This window comes from Diplotaxodon limnothrissa, linkage group LG4, assembly GCF_057381915.1.
Source record: "Diplotaxodon limnothrissa isolate DT_005_m linkage group LG4, D_limnothrissa_male_GT1.1, whole genome shotgun sequence".
Classification (NCBI taxonomy): Eukaryota; Metazoa; Chordata; class Actinopteri; order Cichliformes; family Cichlidae; genus Diplotaxodon; species Diplotaxodon limnothrissa.
This window is the reverse complement of record NC_140599.1, coordinates 14,370,794-14,385,441: the sequence shown is the minus strand read 5'-3', so window position 1 is coordinate 14,385,441 and position 14,648 is coordinate 14,370,794. Positions and strand designations below refer to the sequence as shown.

General features: G+C 41.7%; 1 protein-coding gene, 1 long non-coding RNA gene and 2 other non-coding genes across 4 annotated transcripts; 1 reads left to right on the top strand and 3 right to left on the bottom strand.

The window, feature by feature from the left end:
• Positions 1-131: 131 nt before the first annotated feature.
• Positions 132-12,274, top strand: fbf1 (Fas binding factor 1). Its single transcript, XM_085352239.1, has 31 exons — positions 132-651; positions 807-837; positions 1,844-1,888; positions 1,984-2,029; positions 2,139-2,181; positions 2,275-2,325; positions 2,406-2,547; positions 2,678-2,758; positions 2,891-2,938; positions 4,181-4,306; positions 4,402-4,531; positions 4,744-4,898; positions 4,991-5,084; positions 5,171-5,614; positions 5,707-5,772; positions 5,862-5,932; positions 6,636-6,685; positions 7,199-7,246; positions 7,341-7,469; positions 7,590-7,690; positions 7,801-8,007; positions 8,317-8,424; positions 8,573-8,712; positions 8,847-8,965; positions 9,644-9,766; positions 9,867-10,043; positions 10,121-10,297; positions 10,394-10,531; positions 10,602-10,701; positions 10,788-10,903; positions 12,157-12,274. Exons 1-31 carry the CDS (start codon positions 649-651, stop codon positions 12,235-12,237), a joined length of 3,390 nt encoding a protein of 1,129 aa, XP_085208365.1. The 5' UTR covers positions 132-648; the 3' UTR covers positions 12,238-12,274.
• Positions 11,991-13,594, bottom strand: LOC146633448 (uncharacterized). Its single transcript, XR_014906158.1, has 5 exons — positions 13,490-13,594; positions 13,131-13,198; positions 12,893-12,953; positions 12,643-12,706; positions 11,991-12,440 (listed from the first exon to the last, which is right to left on the bottom strand). It is a non-coding gene; the product is annotated as an uncharacterized LOC146633448 (long non-coding RNA).
• Positions 12,542-12,611, bottom strand: LOC146633450 (small nucleolar RNA R38). The gene has a single exon (XR_014906178.1). It is a non-coding gene; the product is annotated as a small nucleolar RNA R38 (small nucleolar RNA).
• Positions 12,780-12,851, bottom strand: LOC146633449 (small nucleolar RNA SNORD49). The gene has a single exon (XR_014906179.1). It is a non-coding gene; the product is annotated as a small nucleolar RNA SNORD49 (small nucleolar RNA).
• Positions 13,595-14,648: the final 1,054 nt, after the last annotated feature.

Below are 14,648 nucleotides of genomic sequence, written 5' to 3'. Positions count from 1 at the left end.
AAAAGCCTTTTTTCAAACGCCTTTCCCCGAAGGCTTCCTTGAAACTACTCTACCCATAATGCACCTCAAACAGTAAACAGGAAACGTATGTTTTGCCGGTCGGCACGGTTGTGGCACCCGCTACTCCAGCACTGAGTGGCCCAAACACCGAAGCTGGTGGTTTACTGCTTATTTTGTATGTAGCTACATTTAATGCTAATCCCAAGCCTAGCGCTGGAACACTAGTTAGCTTTTGTTTGCAGTGTAGCTAAGGTGCAACCCTCTGTGGAAATGGGTTGTGTGGGGGCGGTGCGATTTGTTTTTGTTTTTTTTACCGTTAGTCTGCTGGCCAACTTTAAGATGCTAAACGCTAAACACAACGAGCTGTATGAATACGTGACTATTTAAACCACAGTAATTAAGACGAAAGGCTCCAGTCGTGTTATGTTCTTGACAAATGCTAGCTAGAGTAGCTGAGCGGTTGCCAATAGAGACAGGAGGCGCTATGTGTGTTCATTTTATGCTGCTCTTAAACCCAGAGCTGCTAACAGTGACGATGAAATGATAAATAAATAAAAAATGGCAGTAAAAATGTATTCTGCTCGGTTCTGTTGCACTGTTAGCTTGATGACTACCCTTACACTGTAAACCCACCAGCACAGATTGAACATGGTAAGTCAAACTGTGCTCTCCCTCGACATTTTTTTTGTATTTATTCATTGACGATGTAACGGGGTTTCATAATCTTCGAGGATCATTTCATTATCATTCACTTTTTTCATGATTATCTGCTAAATTAATAAACTTATTTTCACTGCTATTTTCAGGCTACAAAGCCGAAGGGGAAAGCCTCGAAAAGTAAGTTAAACTTGTGCTATTTGAATCCTACTAACTTTCCTTCTTTTTTTTAATTTTTAATTTTTTTTAAATAAACTTTCAGGAGTATCAAAAATAAGGCCTGGGGCCCAGAATCAATTCGACAAAAAAGTTTAAACGGTCTTGTACCAAGTAGTGATTTCCGATGTTTCTGTGTATTTGTTTTAATGTGTAATGTATTTGCTTATATTGAGTGTAGCTAACATGATTTATTAAGGGGTTATGTATATAAAATAAATAAAAACGCAGTGTCTTTATATAACTATTATTTTGTATTTGTTGCAATTTCTGCTCCTTTCTTGGCCAGATTACTCTTTAAAAAGACACTTTTAATGTCAGTGAGACTTAGCTGGATAAATAAAGGCTTCTATATAAGTTAGTTTGCCCAAAACTGATTGCAGCTTCTACCTTGTGACAGGAATGTTGTTTGTGGCTCCAAACGACTTGATAGCAATCATGAAAGATATGTTTGACAGACAACAAGTCATTTACAAGAGTTTAAAAATGATGAATCTCTTTTGGTACAACACTGACCCGCTGGGTGGCTTTGAACAATCTAAAGCACGGCATAAAATTAGACTTTTAACTGATTTACAGCTTGATAAAGACCTCTCCCATGGTCATTCATACTACACCAAAGTAATTAAGTAATATATAGACAATTAAATGGCAGAAAAGTTAAACTTTTGTACAGTGACAGTTAGGGGAGTTTCACTGGTCTGGTCCACTTTATATTAAAGTATGTTGTATCTGGCACACAATTACATCCTTGTCCCTCGTGATTGTACCTCAGCAAAACATTGACTGTAAAATGATAAAAGCCTATTTCTACATTAAAATATAACCCAGTGTGTGTCTGTCCTGCTGATCCAAAATCATTGGATCATGAGATGTCGTACCACGACAAATACAGATATAGGCAGCAGCAGTAGTATGCCTCTCCTGCACCTTGCTGAAGTTGACTGTATACCTCTGTTGCTTTTCTAAGGTTCATTCAGGGATGATTTGCTTGACAGCTTGCTTGATGATGACAGTAAGTGAGCGCAGTTGTGCTGTTTTATCAGAATTAGTGTCTATCTTTATGTTAAAGTGTGTCATAATATTTTCTTGAATTAATTTTCCAACTAGAGCAGCCAGTAAGGACGAAAGCATCACACGATGGACCTATGTATAGGTAAGTTAGAAGGAAGATTTGTGAATTGCAATGTGCCAGCTGTAAATTATTACTCCTCTTCATGTTCTGTTTTCTTTTCCTGCTCATCTGCTACTGATTATATCTTCAGCACGCTAGCACAGGAGATAAAAATGGATGGTGCGGACACTGAGGTATGTAGGATAATATGCAAACTGGGTCATATTCACCCCGTTTTTTTTTCCTTTTGTGTTTATTTTGTCTTTTTATATTTTCTTTTGTCCAAGGACTCGGATGTGTCAGCGGCTGATCCCAGCGACATACTCAAGAGCATGAAGGTGGGTCATTAATTGAGGTTGCGGCGGCAAAGATAAAGTTCACACTGCACGTTTCACTTTTCCTCTCTGTCCTCGTGCAGGACATGGACGACATGGACGCTGACCTCTTTGCATCAAAGAAGAAGCCCAGTTCGGCTCCCGCGCAAACAAAGCCACTTGTTAGCGAAGGACCAAAGAAAGACTCTGCTGTGCTCGAGAGTAATGCAAAACCAGAGGGAGCAGGTAATTCAGTGCAGAGTGTTCTCGCATAAATTACTTTCTCATTATTAGCTCCACATTATTACCAGCTTTGAAGTTTTACATTAATAGCAGCGATCAGAAAAAGGATTTTGTCTGCCTTTGCTTCCCTCAGATGAACCCACCAAAGAGGGGAAGAAGCCGAACTCTGCACCTTTATCCTCAGCGCGGAGTTATAAGAAGTTCACCTTCTCTGGTAAGCGAGTCTCCCCCCTCCCTGTCGTGACATCCGCTTCCTTGACTGAGCTTTGTATAAATGAACATGGTGCAGATGTGTTGTTGACTTGCAGCTTTGCTTTGTTTCTCTCAAAATGTTGCTTTAACTCAGACAGTGGTGGTGAGGATGAAGGTGTTGCTCAGACTTCGTACGCTAAAGGTACATTAGTGTGGTTGATACGTGTTTAGTCCTGTACTTGCAGTTAAGTCACATCAGTGGGTGCTTGTGGGTAGTATTTAACAGTGGAGGTGTACACTGTAAAATGTTTGCTATTCCAAATCGAATCAACAAATCTGGAAGTATACGGAAGGAATTAGATTTGCATACGCTGACACCCAAGAACAATGATCCAACTAGCAGATGGAATTGCCCTTCAGTTATTCCAATATTATATCTATACATGTAAAGGGGCAAGTATAAATAATAATTTGAACTTGTGCCTATGGATAAAGCTCATATATCCAAACTTAATGTCACAAGTTCATCTGCTCTCTTTAATTCTCTCTGCCACTGAAGTTTGTGGTGTCGTCAGAAGTAAAATGTTGTTTTTGACGGTGACTATGAACTAAAGCATAGAACAAATTACAATTAAAGAGATTTTGCTCAACAATGTTCAAAAACTTTGAGTGAGCAATCGTCAGAGATTGTTGACAGACATGCAAAACACCTAAAACAACTGATTTCTGCAAAGAAAAAACTAGATTCTGTTTGATCTAGCTTGTGTACACTTACTTTTTTCACAACAGACTATTTATATTTGTATTTTGTTCAATAAATGGTAAATGGACATGATCAGAAATATTACTCAGGTTGACTGTGAGTTCGTGTGAACTGTAGCCTCAATTTCCTGTTCTTAGCTGACCGAAATCACACCCAGTATTGTCTTCTGCTGTAGCCCATGTGCTTCAAGGTTTGACAGGTTCACTCAGAGATGCTTTCTGCAAAACTGGGTTTTTCAAGTTATTTGAGTTAGTGTTGCCTTCTTATCAGCTCAAAGTAATCCGTGTGCTCTCATCTGATCTCTAGCATTAACTACTCTAGATTCAAAGTCACTTAAATCAGCTTTCTTTCCCATTCGGATACAAAGTTTGAACTTCAGCAGGCCATCTTGACAACATCTGCCTACCTCAATGCACTGCCATGTGATTGGCTGATTAAATATGTGTGTTAATGAGCAATTGAAACGTGTGCCTAACAAAGTGGCCACTAAGTGTATGTTTCACAACTGGGAAATGTGTCAGTTAATGAATCCAGTTCAACAAAGTACAGTTTCAAGTTATTGTATTGGTATAGCAGATAAAAATAATAATAATAAAGTAAGTATTTAAGTGTTTTATTGCCCTTTTACACTCTGGGGCCCAAATCCATTATTCATAATATAAAGACTCTTATTTTTTGCAGATCTAGACGACCCCCTGGATGATTTGCTTCCAGGTGACTCAAAGCCTGACTTGAAATCTAGCTTCTCCAAACCTGAAAAATCTGTGCCATCTCCTTCAGCATCTCCCATTCTAAAGAATGAAACGAGTAAGCCTTAAACTTACCAGGATCCTTTAGTTTCCTTTCTTTTTTTAAATAATTGCCAAATGCTGAAGGCTTGTGTTTTATTCTTTGTTGATCAGCTAAGGCAACAAAGAAAGGCGAGCTCACGTTTGAGGATGATAAGGATGACCTAATGGATACACTCGGATTTGACAGCAATAAAAACAATCCCAAGAAAAAAGAGACACCGCTTTGGTCTCCCAAGGAAAGGTAACAACTCTGTTTTCACTTTTTTTTTTCCCCTCTCACTCTCGTTGTTGTCCTTATTTATAGCACTCAAATGATGAATAATTACTGTGGTATTGCTTTGGGCTGCAGCTAAAAACATAACCAAACTCTGACTTTACAGACTTTACTAGCCTCAGTCTGGTTTGTTAGCCTAGCTGCTTTTGTGCGTCACCTCTGTTCCCTGTTGCTCTCAGAGCCGACGCCCCTCAGAGACCTCGTACCAGAATTGATGAGATTCTGGAGAGTTTCACGTCACCGCGTCTTCTGGAGCGACCACCAACGGGCGAGAGGAAGGACGAGCTTCAGTCTCAAGAAAAGCCGCAACAGGAGAAGACGTCTGCTGGGAGAGGTGATAGAGCACCATAGTTTTGTCCTTAACTTGGCTGTAATTAAATACTATCTTAAAAAAATGAAGTAGCTAATCGTTTTCCCAACTATCAGAGCCTCGTTTAGATGATGACCTCACATTTGGATCCTATCAGCCCACACTGGGATCCACTTCTGAAGGGCGTCAGTCTCGTAGACAGTCTGTCAGGTGTGCCCAGGTTTTGTTATTTACAGTTTGCTTCATGCCTACAGCTTTCAGCAGGACAGAAGTAATCTTTTTTTTCTTACGACCAGATTTTCTACTGAGGACATGAGTGTGTCTACGCCAGAAAAGAAGCCAAAGCCCACCACTCCCACATCTTCTCGACAACGCAACTCAGCTGACTGGCTGGGCCTCAAGACAGAAGATGAGCCGGTCTATCTAGAGGAGGGCATCGATAAGACAAAGAATCCAGCAGAGGCTTCAAAGAGCCCCTCGTCTCCTTTACTGGAAAGAAAGCCCTCATTCACTGGTAGCCATTCCACATCTGTTGCAAAAACACCAGAAGAGAGCTCAGCCCCCGCTGACAATACCATTAAACAGGCCAAGCCTGAGGTTTCTAAGACCCAGAGGAAAGAAGGGGATGATGAGGATGACTGGTTAGCTGGGGCACTGAGCAGGAGGAAAGCTCTGTCCGCGTTAAACACAGAGGCAAAACCATCCGAGCAGGAAGAGTCTTTCACTGACTTCAGTGTTAGGTACGGTGCAATTTGAAGACAATAACAGAAATGCTACAGAGACAGAAAGAGCATGTTCTCAGTAATGATTGATAACCTGATCTCATTTTTAGTAAACAAGTAACATCACAAACTCCCAAAAGCAGAGAAGACACGCTTCCTTCAATCAAAGAAACGAGGTAAGGGGTTTGTTGTGTAAGTCCATTAAATCCATGTTAACGTTTTGGCCCTTTTTATAAAAAAAAAATGTTCCTTATATTTTATGTAGTGACACTTTTCCCGGACGCCTCGGTCCTGCTGCTCATTCCACGCCTGTCAGAGAAGAAAGGTCTAATCATGGTAGCTATCCTTCCATCTTATTAAAGTCACTGATTCAGATTGCCAGCAAATTTGCCCAATTTGCACATTTACAGCAGAAACCCTTTTGACCACTCCTCTCACACAATCATACTAGTTAATGTTAATCATTAGGCTGCTTCCCGTATACTTAAAAAAGCCATCTAATACCTAATCCTACCTTGTATCACATCATTTTAAAATAGAAATAAGTCATGAGCTCATATTTTTTCTAAACCGTGTCTTCCTTTTCTCATACTCTCTCCTTCTGTAGTTAACGAGTATACACCCACAGGCGAGTGTTACCTCCCCTCCACCTTAGCATCATCCCCACCAAACCCACTCCATCCATCAGCTCTTAGTTCGCCTTATCATTCAGTTTACTCTGCTAGCGATACTGATCCCTTGTTAGCCTCTGCTGTTAGCATTAGCCAGCCTCAGCTTCAGTCCAAACCCCACCACTTCCCATCCAGTACAAGATCCAAGGTGCTAACAGAGCCCACTCAGGCTTCAAATGAAACCTTGCAACAACTGCCTTTGCCCAGCCCCCTGTCTGCTGCACTGCCCGGCACAATGTGGTGTAGGTAATCTCAGGGAAACGAGTCAGTTCACTAAAATACCATCAGATTTCTCTCCAGTGCCTTAATATCAGATGTAACGCCTCGGTGTGGTTGTTACTCATGTTTTTTTTTTTTTTTTCCTGCAGATCCGCAGCAAAATGCAACGCTAAACACATCAGCTGCTTTCCCACAACAGGTACTGTTACCTTCATGCATCAAGGCTGACATAATTGTAATAGATATGTTTTACCTCCACCAAGGAGGTGATGTTTTTGGCACTGCTTCTGCGTGTACTTGTCCTTCTGCCTGTCTGTGAACACGAAAAAATGGAGAAAAAGTCTTATAACTTAGAATCTATGATTCCTAAAAGTGCAGTGTGTATTGTCAGCATATAGAAAATGCTGTATAAAGATTTAAAATAAGTCACTGTTGACCTTTACGTCATAATCTCAAATTATTCATGTCCAGTTAACTGCAAATCAATACCTATTATCCATTACCTACGCCTACATAACAAACGCCTGCAGTTTGTAGAGCAGTAAAAACAAGTGCAAACCTCTTTAAGTACGTTTAAAAAGAACAAAGAAAACAAAATGAGCGCAGAGGAACTACAACACCGTTCCCTTTGAAGTAAATACCACCCAAAGACAGGTTTGTAGTCTCTGAGTTTTTCTTGTTGTCGTTTTTAATGCTTTCTTCTTTGGAACAGGCATCATTTTCAGCCGACAGTCTGCAGCAGCTGCTTCTCCAAAACCAGGTAAGGACCTCCTCACTTCCAAAGACCTACTAATGGATGTAATCACCAGATTCATTCTTTGGTTTGTTTTTAATTTGGCTACTTTTTTTCAAAGCTGATGCAGACTCAGTTGCTGGGCCTAGGCGGTGTGGTTGATGCGGGACTCCTGCGGCGACTTAAAGAAAAAGAACAACCTGCAGACTATCAAGCTTTACAGGCCCGCGTCATCCAGTTGGAGGGACAGGTATGTCCTCATGTGGTGACAAGAAGGATGTGAGGTGTGATGGGGGGAGCATTGTTACTGTATTTTTTATTTTTATTTTTATTTTTTTTTATCTTTAAAGTTTATCGTGTCATCATTCAGGTCAAGACTTTGCAGCTGGAGCGAGACCAAAGCCAAATGATACTGGAGAGCATGCAGCAGCGGCACAAACAGGATATGGAGCTCCTGGAGAACGCACACAAGTAGTCCATTCCTAGACCACATCAATTTATCAATTCAGTTTAGCACATGAAACTGTGGAAGTCTTCTACATACATGTGTCTGTAACCCAAGTCTCTCTGTGTATTTTCAGAGGTCGTGTGAAACTGCTCGAGGATTCGGTTGCCCAGCGGGAGACTCAAGCGCGACATGAGTGCGAAGACCTGATGGAACGCCTGGCAACGGTAACGCGAGCGGCTGAAAAGGAACGCTCAGAGCTTCAGGCTCAGTACCAGCGGAAAATGGCCCAGGCCCAGCAGGAAAGAGACTGTGAGGTGGAGAGACTCAGAGACCTTCAGAGGTAAACGTAGGAAAACCTGTTTTATGGCAGCAGGTTGACTATGAAATGAAAGCAAGAACAAATTTTCTACAGTTAGCGACAAATTTACTGGCTGTGAAGTTGTAGTTTCAAAAGACAACACCATAGGAAAGAAAGAAAAGAAAACCAGCCTTCTTTGCTTTATTGAAATTGGTTTGGGTTTTGGGATTTACTCAACTAAATTATCCAGATAACTCAGTGAAATAACTCAATAAGTCTCCAAATATTTAGTTTTTTATCGCAAATAGATGACTTTATGGTTTAGTGTATATTTGTTGCATTGCTGCTCAGAAAATCTATCTTGGAGATGAAGAGAGACTATGAGGATCAGATCCACAGGCTGAAGAGGCTAAAGGAAGAAGAGATCGATGCTGTTACAAGCGCAACATCTCAGACCAGGTAAGAAAATTCCCAAAAAGTCTAATTGACAGTCACATATTTAATGTTTTTGCTTCTTTTTCTTTTGTGCACGATATCAGCGCCAGTGCTGATACATGTAGCAAGCTTTTCGTGTATAAAAAGTTTTAATTCCACCGCCTTTGTCCAGGTCCGTGGCAGGGGTGATTGAAAGGATGGAGCAGTTCTCCTCACGGCTTGGAGAGCTTTCCTCTCGGGTGGAGAGCACGCACGAACACACCGCTCACGGCCTGGAGCAGGAGGCACGGCACAGAGACGAGCAGCTTCGAAGTATTTTACACACACACACACGCGTGTGTACTTTGTACAAAATGGGTCAAGATGCAGATTGTCCGAGAACACGATGGCTTAATGTCATTCTGTGTGTGTGTGCGTGTGTGTGTGTGCGTGTGTGTGCGTTTTAGCAATACAGGGTCATCTGGCCCAGCAGCAGAAAGCCATGGCAGAGGAGAAAGCGTACCTGAAGGACATTATTTCCAGGATGGACACTCAGCTTAAAGAGCAGCAGAGACAGCTTGAGAAGGTGATTATGAGAAATGACAGTAACAGACCAAGATCATACACCAGGACCTGCTGCAGTAGTGCATCAACGAAAAATGTCATACTTTAGATTTCTAAACATTCTCTTTGCATATTAAGAAATATTGCAGTATCATTTTTACCTCACATCAAGAGTCAACTAAGTATTTGGAATTTGTAGAATTATGGCCGAGCGCTTGATGAACCAGTAAGACTAAACATGGGCGAACGAACAAAAGCGTGGTTCATGTTTAATTGAAATCATAACATTAGAAGTAGCTGCGCAGACTGAGAAGAACAAAAAGACAGAAGATGGTCGTCCTGCGTCTGCAGAGCCTCACACAGACAGAAAGTATGCACCAGACGTGCTTCCCAACCGCACTGAGCTGATCTCCGAACTGCCAGAAGCCTCACATCCAAAAAAAACTGCTTTTAATGCTGAAGAAATAAAGCCCAAAGCTCATTTTGATGTACGATGTTGACAAAAAACATGCAACCACAGTCATAAACAGTGGTCTTCTGTCCTTTGGCAGGTTCTCTAAGATGCTCAGAGCATCCTACTTATTCATTTTTAAGCTATATTTTATAAGTGTGAGGAAAACAGCTAAAAAACCACCTATAATATAAACTGACCTTCTTCTCATTAAAGACTGAAGATGCCATTTAATTTTGCGTGCTTTAGGAGCGCTGGAAGATGACAGCAGAGCAGGCCAAAGCCGAGTCGACCCAAAGAAGCCTGGAGGAAGAGCGGTGTGTCCTCACCACGCAGATCAGCGTGGAGCGAGAGGAGCTGGAGAGAGCCAAGGTGAGGCCAACGAACATCTGCAGCAGCAGCGCAGGTGTTTTGCACCAACTTGGCGCAGCTTGACCGCCACTTGCTTCTTTGGCCTTTTCTGTGTTTTCAGAGCGCGTTACTGGAGGAGCAGAAGTCAGTGATGCAGCACTGCGCGGATGAGAGGAGGAAGCTGGCGGCCGAGTGGGCACTCTTCCACGCCCAGGAGAAGCAGAGGCATGAGAGGGCTGAGCGTGAGGTCAGCAGTCTGTTGGAGAAGAGGGAGGGCTCCATCATAAGTCTGGCACAGGTGAGCTTGAGCTTAGGTAAGCTCTTTAGCCCACACAAGTCGTGAAAAGGCACAAAAAATGTAAAAACCTTTTGTAGGAGCAAGCTGACTTGAAGCTTCGCACGGCCGAGCTGAAACAGAAGGAACTTGCTGTGGCACGGGAGCGAGAGGCTCTGGAAGAACTTAGAGAAGAGCTGGACAGAGAGAAAGAAAGACTAAGCAGCACGGCCCTGAGACTCAAAACACGAGCCCAGGAGGTCGAGGCATTCAGCAAGGTAATTTCACACTACACCGATCCCTGTGTGTAGTGTGTTGGACATGTTTTTTGTCCAGCGTGTGTTCATATTTTCCCTACACCGTGTTCTTCACAGCTCGCGGCAGAGAAGTATGAGGAGGGGGAACGAGCGTTGCAGGAGGCGAAACGATTGGAGGCGGAGCACGAGGCGCGACTGAGAAATATTCACACCCAAACAGAGCACCTGAGGCAACAGGAGCAACGGATTTTAAAGGTATGTGTGTCACTTTATGAAGCACATAAATGAATGAATGTGGTGGTTATCTTAACACTTGTTGTTACAGGAGCAAATACGATTAAGTCACCTGCATAAGGATACACAGAGGCTGGGGCAAAACCCTCCTCTTACACCTCTACCACAAATTATTGCCCCCGTTTTACCAGGTGAGGCTGAATGTTGGTCTTCTCTACTAGCTTAAAGTAACACATTTTCTGTGATCTCTAATTGGCCTTTGTTACTGTCCCTACAGACTCAGTTTCAGAGCTGCCTGCAACCCTAAATGTTCCTCCTCCAGTTTCATTTACCAGCTCTCAGTCTATGGCACTTCAGGCCAATCTGGCTCTGTGGAGATATACTGCAGAAAAGGTGAGCACATTTTTAGTTGCAAATGTCAACTATCACTAAAACAGAATTGACAAACAGCAGCTCACATGCTCTATTTTTCCTTACATGTGAAATTTTTACCCTTATTTGATCCTAAATTAAGACACAGGTCTGATTGTTTGTGGATGTTTTTGGATGAAGTCTATTTCAGTGAAGCCAAACACATCTTCTTCCCACCACCCTGGCTCCAATTCCACATTCACCTCTGTGCAGAAGTAGCAGCCAATGTGTGTGACTGAGTAATTGGCCCAAAACCTGCCCAAAGAAATTGCACATCATAGACTTCATGGCCTCTGTTTATTTCTGTACAGCAGCGTGCTATACTTACATTTTTAATGTTCCTTGGGGTGGCTGTGGCTCAGCAGGGTAGAGCAGGTTGTCTTTTAATTGGAAGGTTGTTGGTTTGATCCCTGACTGCTCCAGGCAGCATGACAAAGTACCCTTGGGGCTCAGGTAGAGTAGAAAACCAGTCTGTTTACCACTCTTTTGAACACAAACGTCTGCTCTGGCCAAACAAAATCAGAATGGGCAGCGACGTTTGGAAGGTTAAAACCAGCCCAATGCTTTCCTATTTCCATATTTATCAATTTACTGACCTAAAATTAAGAAACCTTCAAAAAAGTGGGACTGTTCTATAAGGAGAGTTCAGCGTATCTCTCCATTATCTGGGTCCCCTTACCCCAACATGTGCAATTGGGATAAATAGTCATGCAAAGCTGGTTATCAACCCAGGGTTTCACATGGAAAGGGTGGCATTGAGCATCTGACCAATAGAACCCTGGAGTCACCAGGACAGTACAGGCCTCAGTAGCAAAGACAGCAATTTTCACATTTAAGAAACCTATTAATCCATTTAGTTTTAAATTTATCCTAGACAAACTGAAAGAATATATAAACCAGTACAGTCTATTTAAGATTTTAATAACAAGTCTTCAGTTATTCATTGCATTGAGGTTTGTTCATATCTTTTATTTTGGTAACTGTTGCTAAACTGTTGGTGGGAAAAATGGAACCACAGCAAACAATCCAAAAGAAATGACGTCAGATAAACACAAGTGTTATGATCCAGTACAGGCTTTTATTGCACTTTGGAAACTCAGTCAACATGAGGCATCACAGTGCACACAGCTTTTTAATACAATCACTATTTGGCCAGCAATGCTTGAAATCATTTGTCAAGAATTCAAGTGTTCAGATTTTTGACTGACTGGATTTTGTTTTTCTGCCCCCAACAGGACCGTGAATACCTACAAGAGGAGCAGTTCTTTCTAGAAAATCTGAAAAAGAAATCTTACAGATCTTTCAGCACAGATTGACCAACACATGCTGGGCTTTCCTCCCAGCACATATGGAATCACGTTACTTTCTATACTTCAATTTTATAACTCGTAGTTTTATTAAAAAACACGTTTCTGATCCAACATGGTTTTCATCTTTCATAAAGACAAATACTGAATTTAATAGTCTCCTCTGGCATCACACTTGAGGTTGGTATTCCGTCCTTCCACAGCAGCTCAATCTGCAAGTTAGAAAATAAAATAATAAATAAGACCGTAACACTAAATTACAACATGATCAATACAATATTCAAGAAAAACTTTGCTATAAAAACATCAGCAGTCAAGCCTCAGGTTACCATGACTCCACACTTGAGTTCAGACAGGGATAACTTGTATCATCACTGGCTTGACTTTAAAAATCACAACTCTTGCATGATTTACCTGCTCAGGACCTGCTGTCTTCAAGCCCAGAAAATCTTCATCCTTTCTTCTGCTGCTACAGCACCTGTACCAGGAAACAACACGTGGATGACCGAGTGCTCAGATCACACAAGCTGAAAGCAAAGAGCTTTGCAGATTCTCAGAACAGCTTTCTATCGTCAGTTATCGCATCAGACGGCACTTCCTATGCAGCAGTTTTCATCACTGAAAAAGTGGCAACAGAGATCACAAGATCCAGTGCAATACAAACCTTTTGACTGTGGTTCCTTCCTTAGGCACTCAGTGGAAAGGAGAACAGATGAGCCACGAATCTGTAAAAAACACACGTCATCAGTGAGGATCCATCAGCAGCATGTGGGTTTCACAAATAAACACAGCAGCTCAGATACCATGGCTTTCCACAAGGTTTTGTTCTCTCGGACAGGGATAACAAGTTCATCATGTGTACTGCACTGACACAAATGCATACAACTGTTAACCAGTTTTACCTTTAATCAGGAAATGAAACTTCGCCCTGTTGCAGGCAGACAAATGAATCCCTCTGCATCATCCAAACCTGTATAAGAAGTTAAATCAGTGATTGGCTGTAACGTGACACAAGCAACATAACATGGTTCGTCAAAAACGTAAATAATCAAACTTATCGTGCTTCTATTCTACGTGCCAGTAAACATGATGCATGTTTCCTTACTTAAACGAAACGCTCATTCTACCACTTTCTGAGTCCTCGACTGCGTGGACTCACTGCACGTGTTCACCCGGATAAAGAGCAGCTAACAGCTAGCACACGCGCACAATTAAAACTTCCACATATTGAGGTCTCATTAAAAGCTCCTCAAAGTCTCACCTGCTCACGGTGGGTCACCAGCAGCAACCTCAACATGTATACATGAATATAATTTAACAAAAATGAACTGCATGGCGAGAGTCAAGAAAGCTGCTTGCGCGTATCTACCGCCTGGAGAAGAAGACCGGAAATCTCGCGTGATAACGATTTTATGTGTCGTACGCGTCACATGCCACGTGACCGTGATTGGGTGTGGTTGAAAAGTTGTTTTTTTTTTCATTGTTTCTCGCTAAAAATGTGTAACAACCCAATTACCATCCATGGTTATTAATAATAATAACAACAACAATAATATTAATAAAGCTAAAAACTAGCTGGTGATATTGTGGTCCGCTTACGGTTACTGTGTAAAACGAGGTCATGTGATCACATTGTCTAATGTTCTATATTTTTGAACTTTAAAACATTTAGTTGCTATTTATTGTCGCAGATTCTTATCAATAATACTAATAGAAATAAAGTAATAAATGATGTTTGGTTATAGATTTAGATGACCAGCAGTATAAAGCTGGTTAAATGAGCGAGTTACTCGTCATAAATAGTTTACTGGATGCTATACTTTTTCGTTATAAATGCTGGACTTTTACTTGTAATAGAGTATTTCTATGGACTCTAGTATATGTTTACTTATTTTTTCATTTTACTTGAACACTTCTTTTACACATATACGCTTGTGCAGGGGCAATTTTCATGTAATAAACTATCAAAGCACAGGATCCTGACAAGTCTGTTTACTTCTGGTGTGTCATCCAAACATCTGTGACTTCATTCAAGCAGGAAAAAAATAAAATAAAACAAAATAGGAGACATCGCCTGTTGAATTTTAGTCTGGAGTTTGTGAGTCAAATGACACGCAGTTAGTGTCTTAAAATGGACCTACTAGTTTTAAAATATTGTGTAAGACTTGGTGTCACTAGATAAAATCTGCTGCACAGATAAGGTGCAAAGTGTTTCATAAAGTGTGAGAAGGAGACGCGGTTGGGACGGTTCGTTCTGCGCTCTCCTCCAGCTCCATCACTGCCATTCCCCTTCCCAGTCACTAGGGAGAGACTCTGAACTAAGCAAGCTGCTGTTATTACGCTTAAAGGGTCCCACAGCAGGCTGGTAGAATCAGAGTGTGCACCGCACCGCCATCCGCTCACCGGCCTCCGGGACGCGT

Excerpts from the sequence above, each read along its gene's own strand:
- fbf1 (XM_085352239.1), top strand. Across the intron at positions 8,008-8,316 it reads AGACTCAGAGACCTTCAGAG|AAAATCTATCTTGGAGATGA; the intron begins GTAAACGTAGGA and ends ATTGCTGCTCAG. Across the intron at positions 8,713-8,846 it reads CAGAGACGAGCAGCTTCGAA|CAATACAGGGTCATCTGGCC; the intron begins GTATTTTACACA and ends TGTGCGTTTTAG.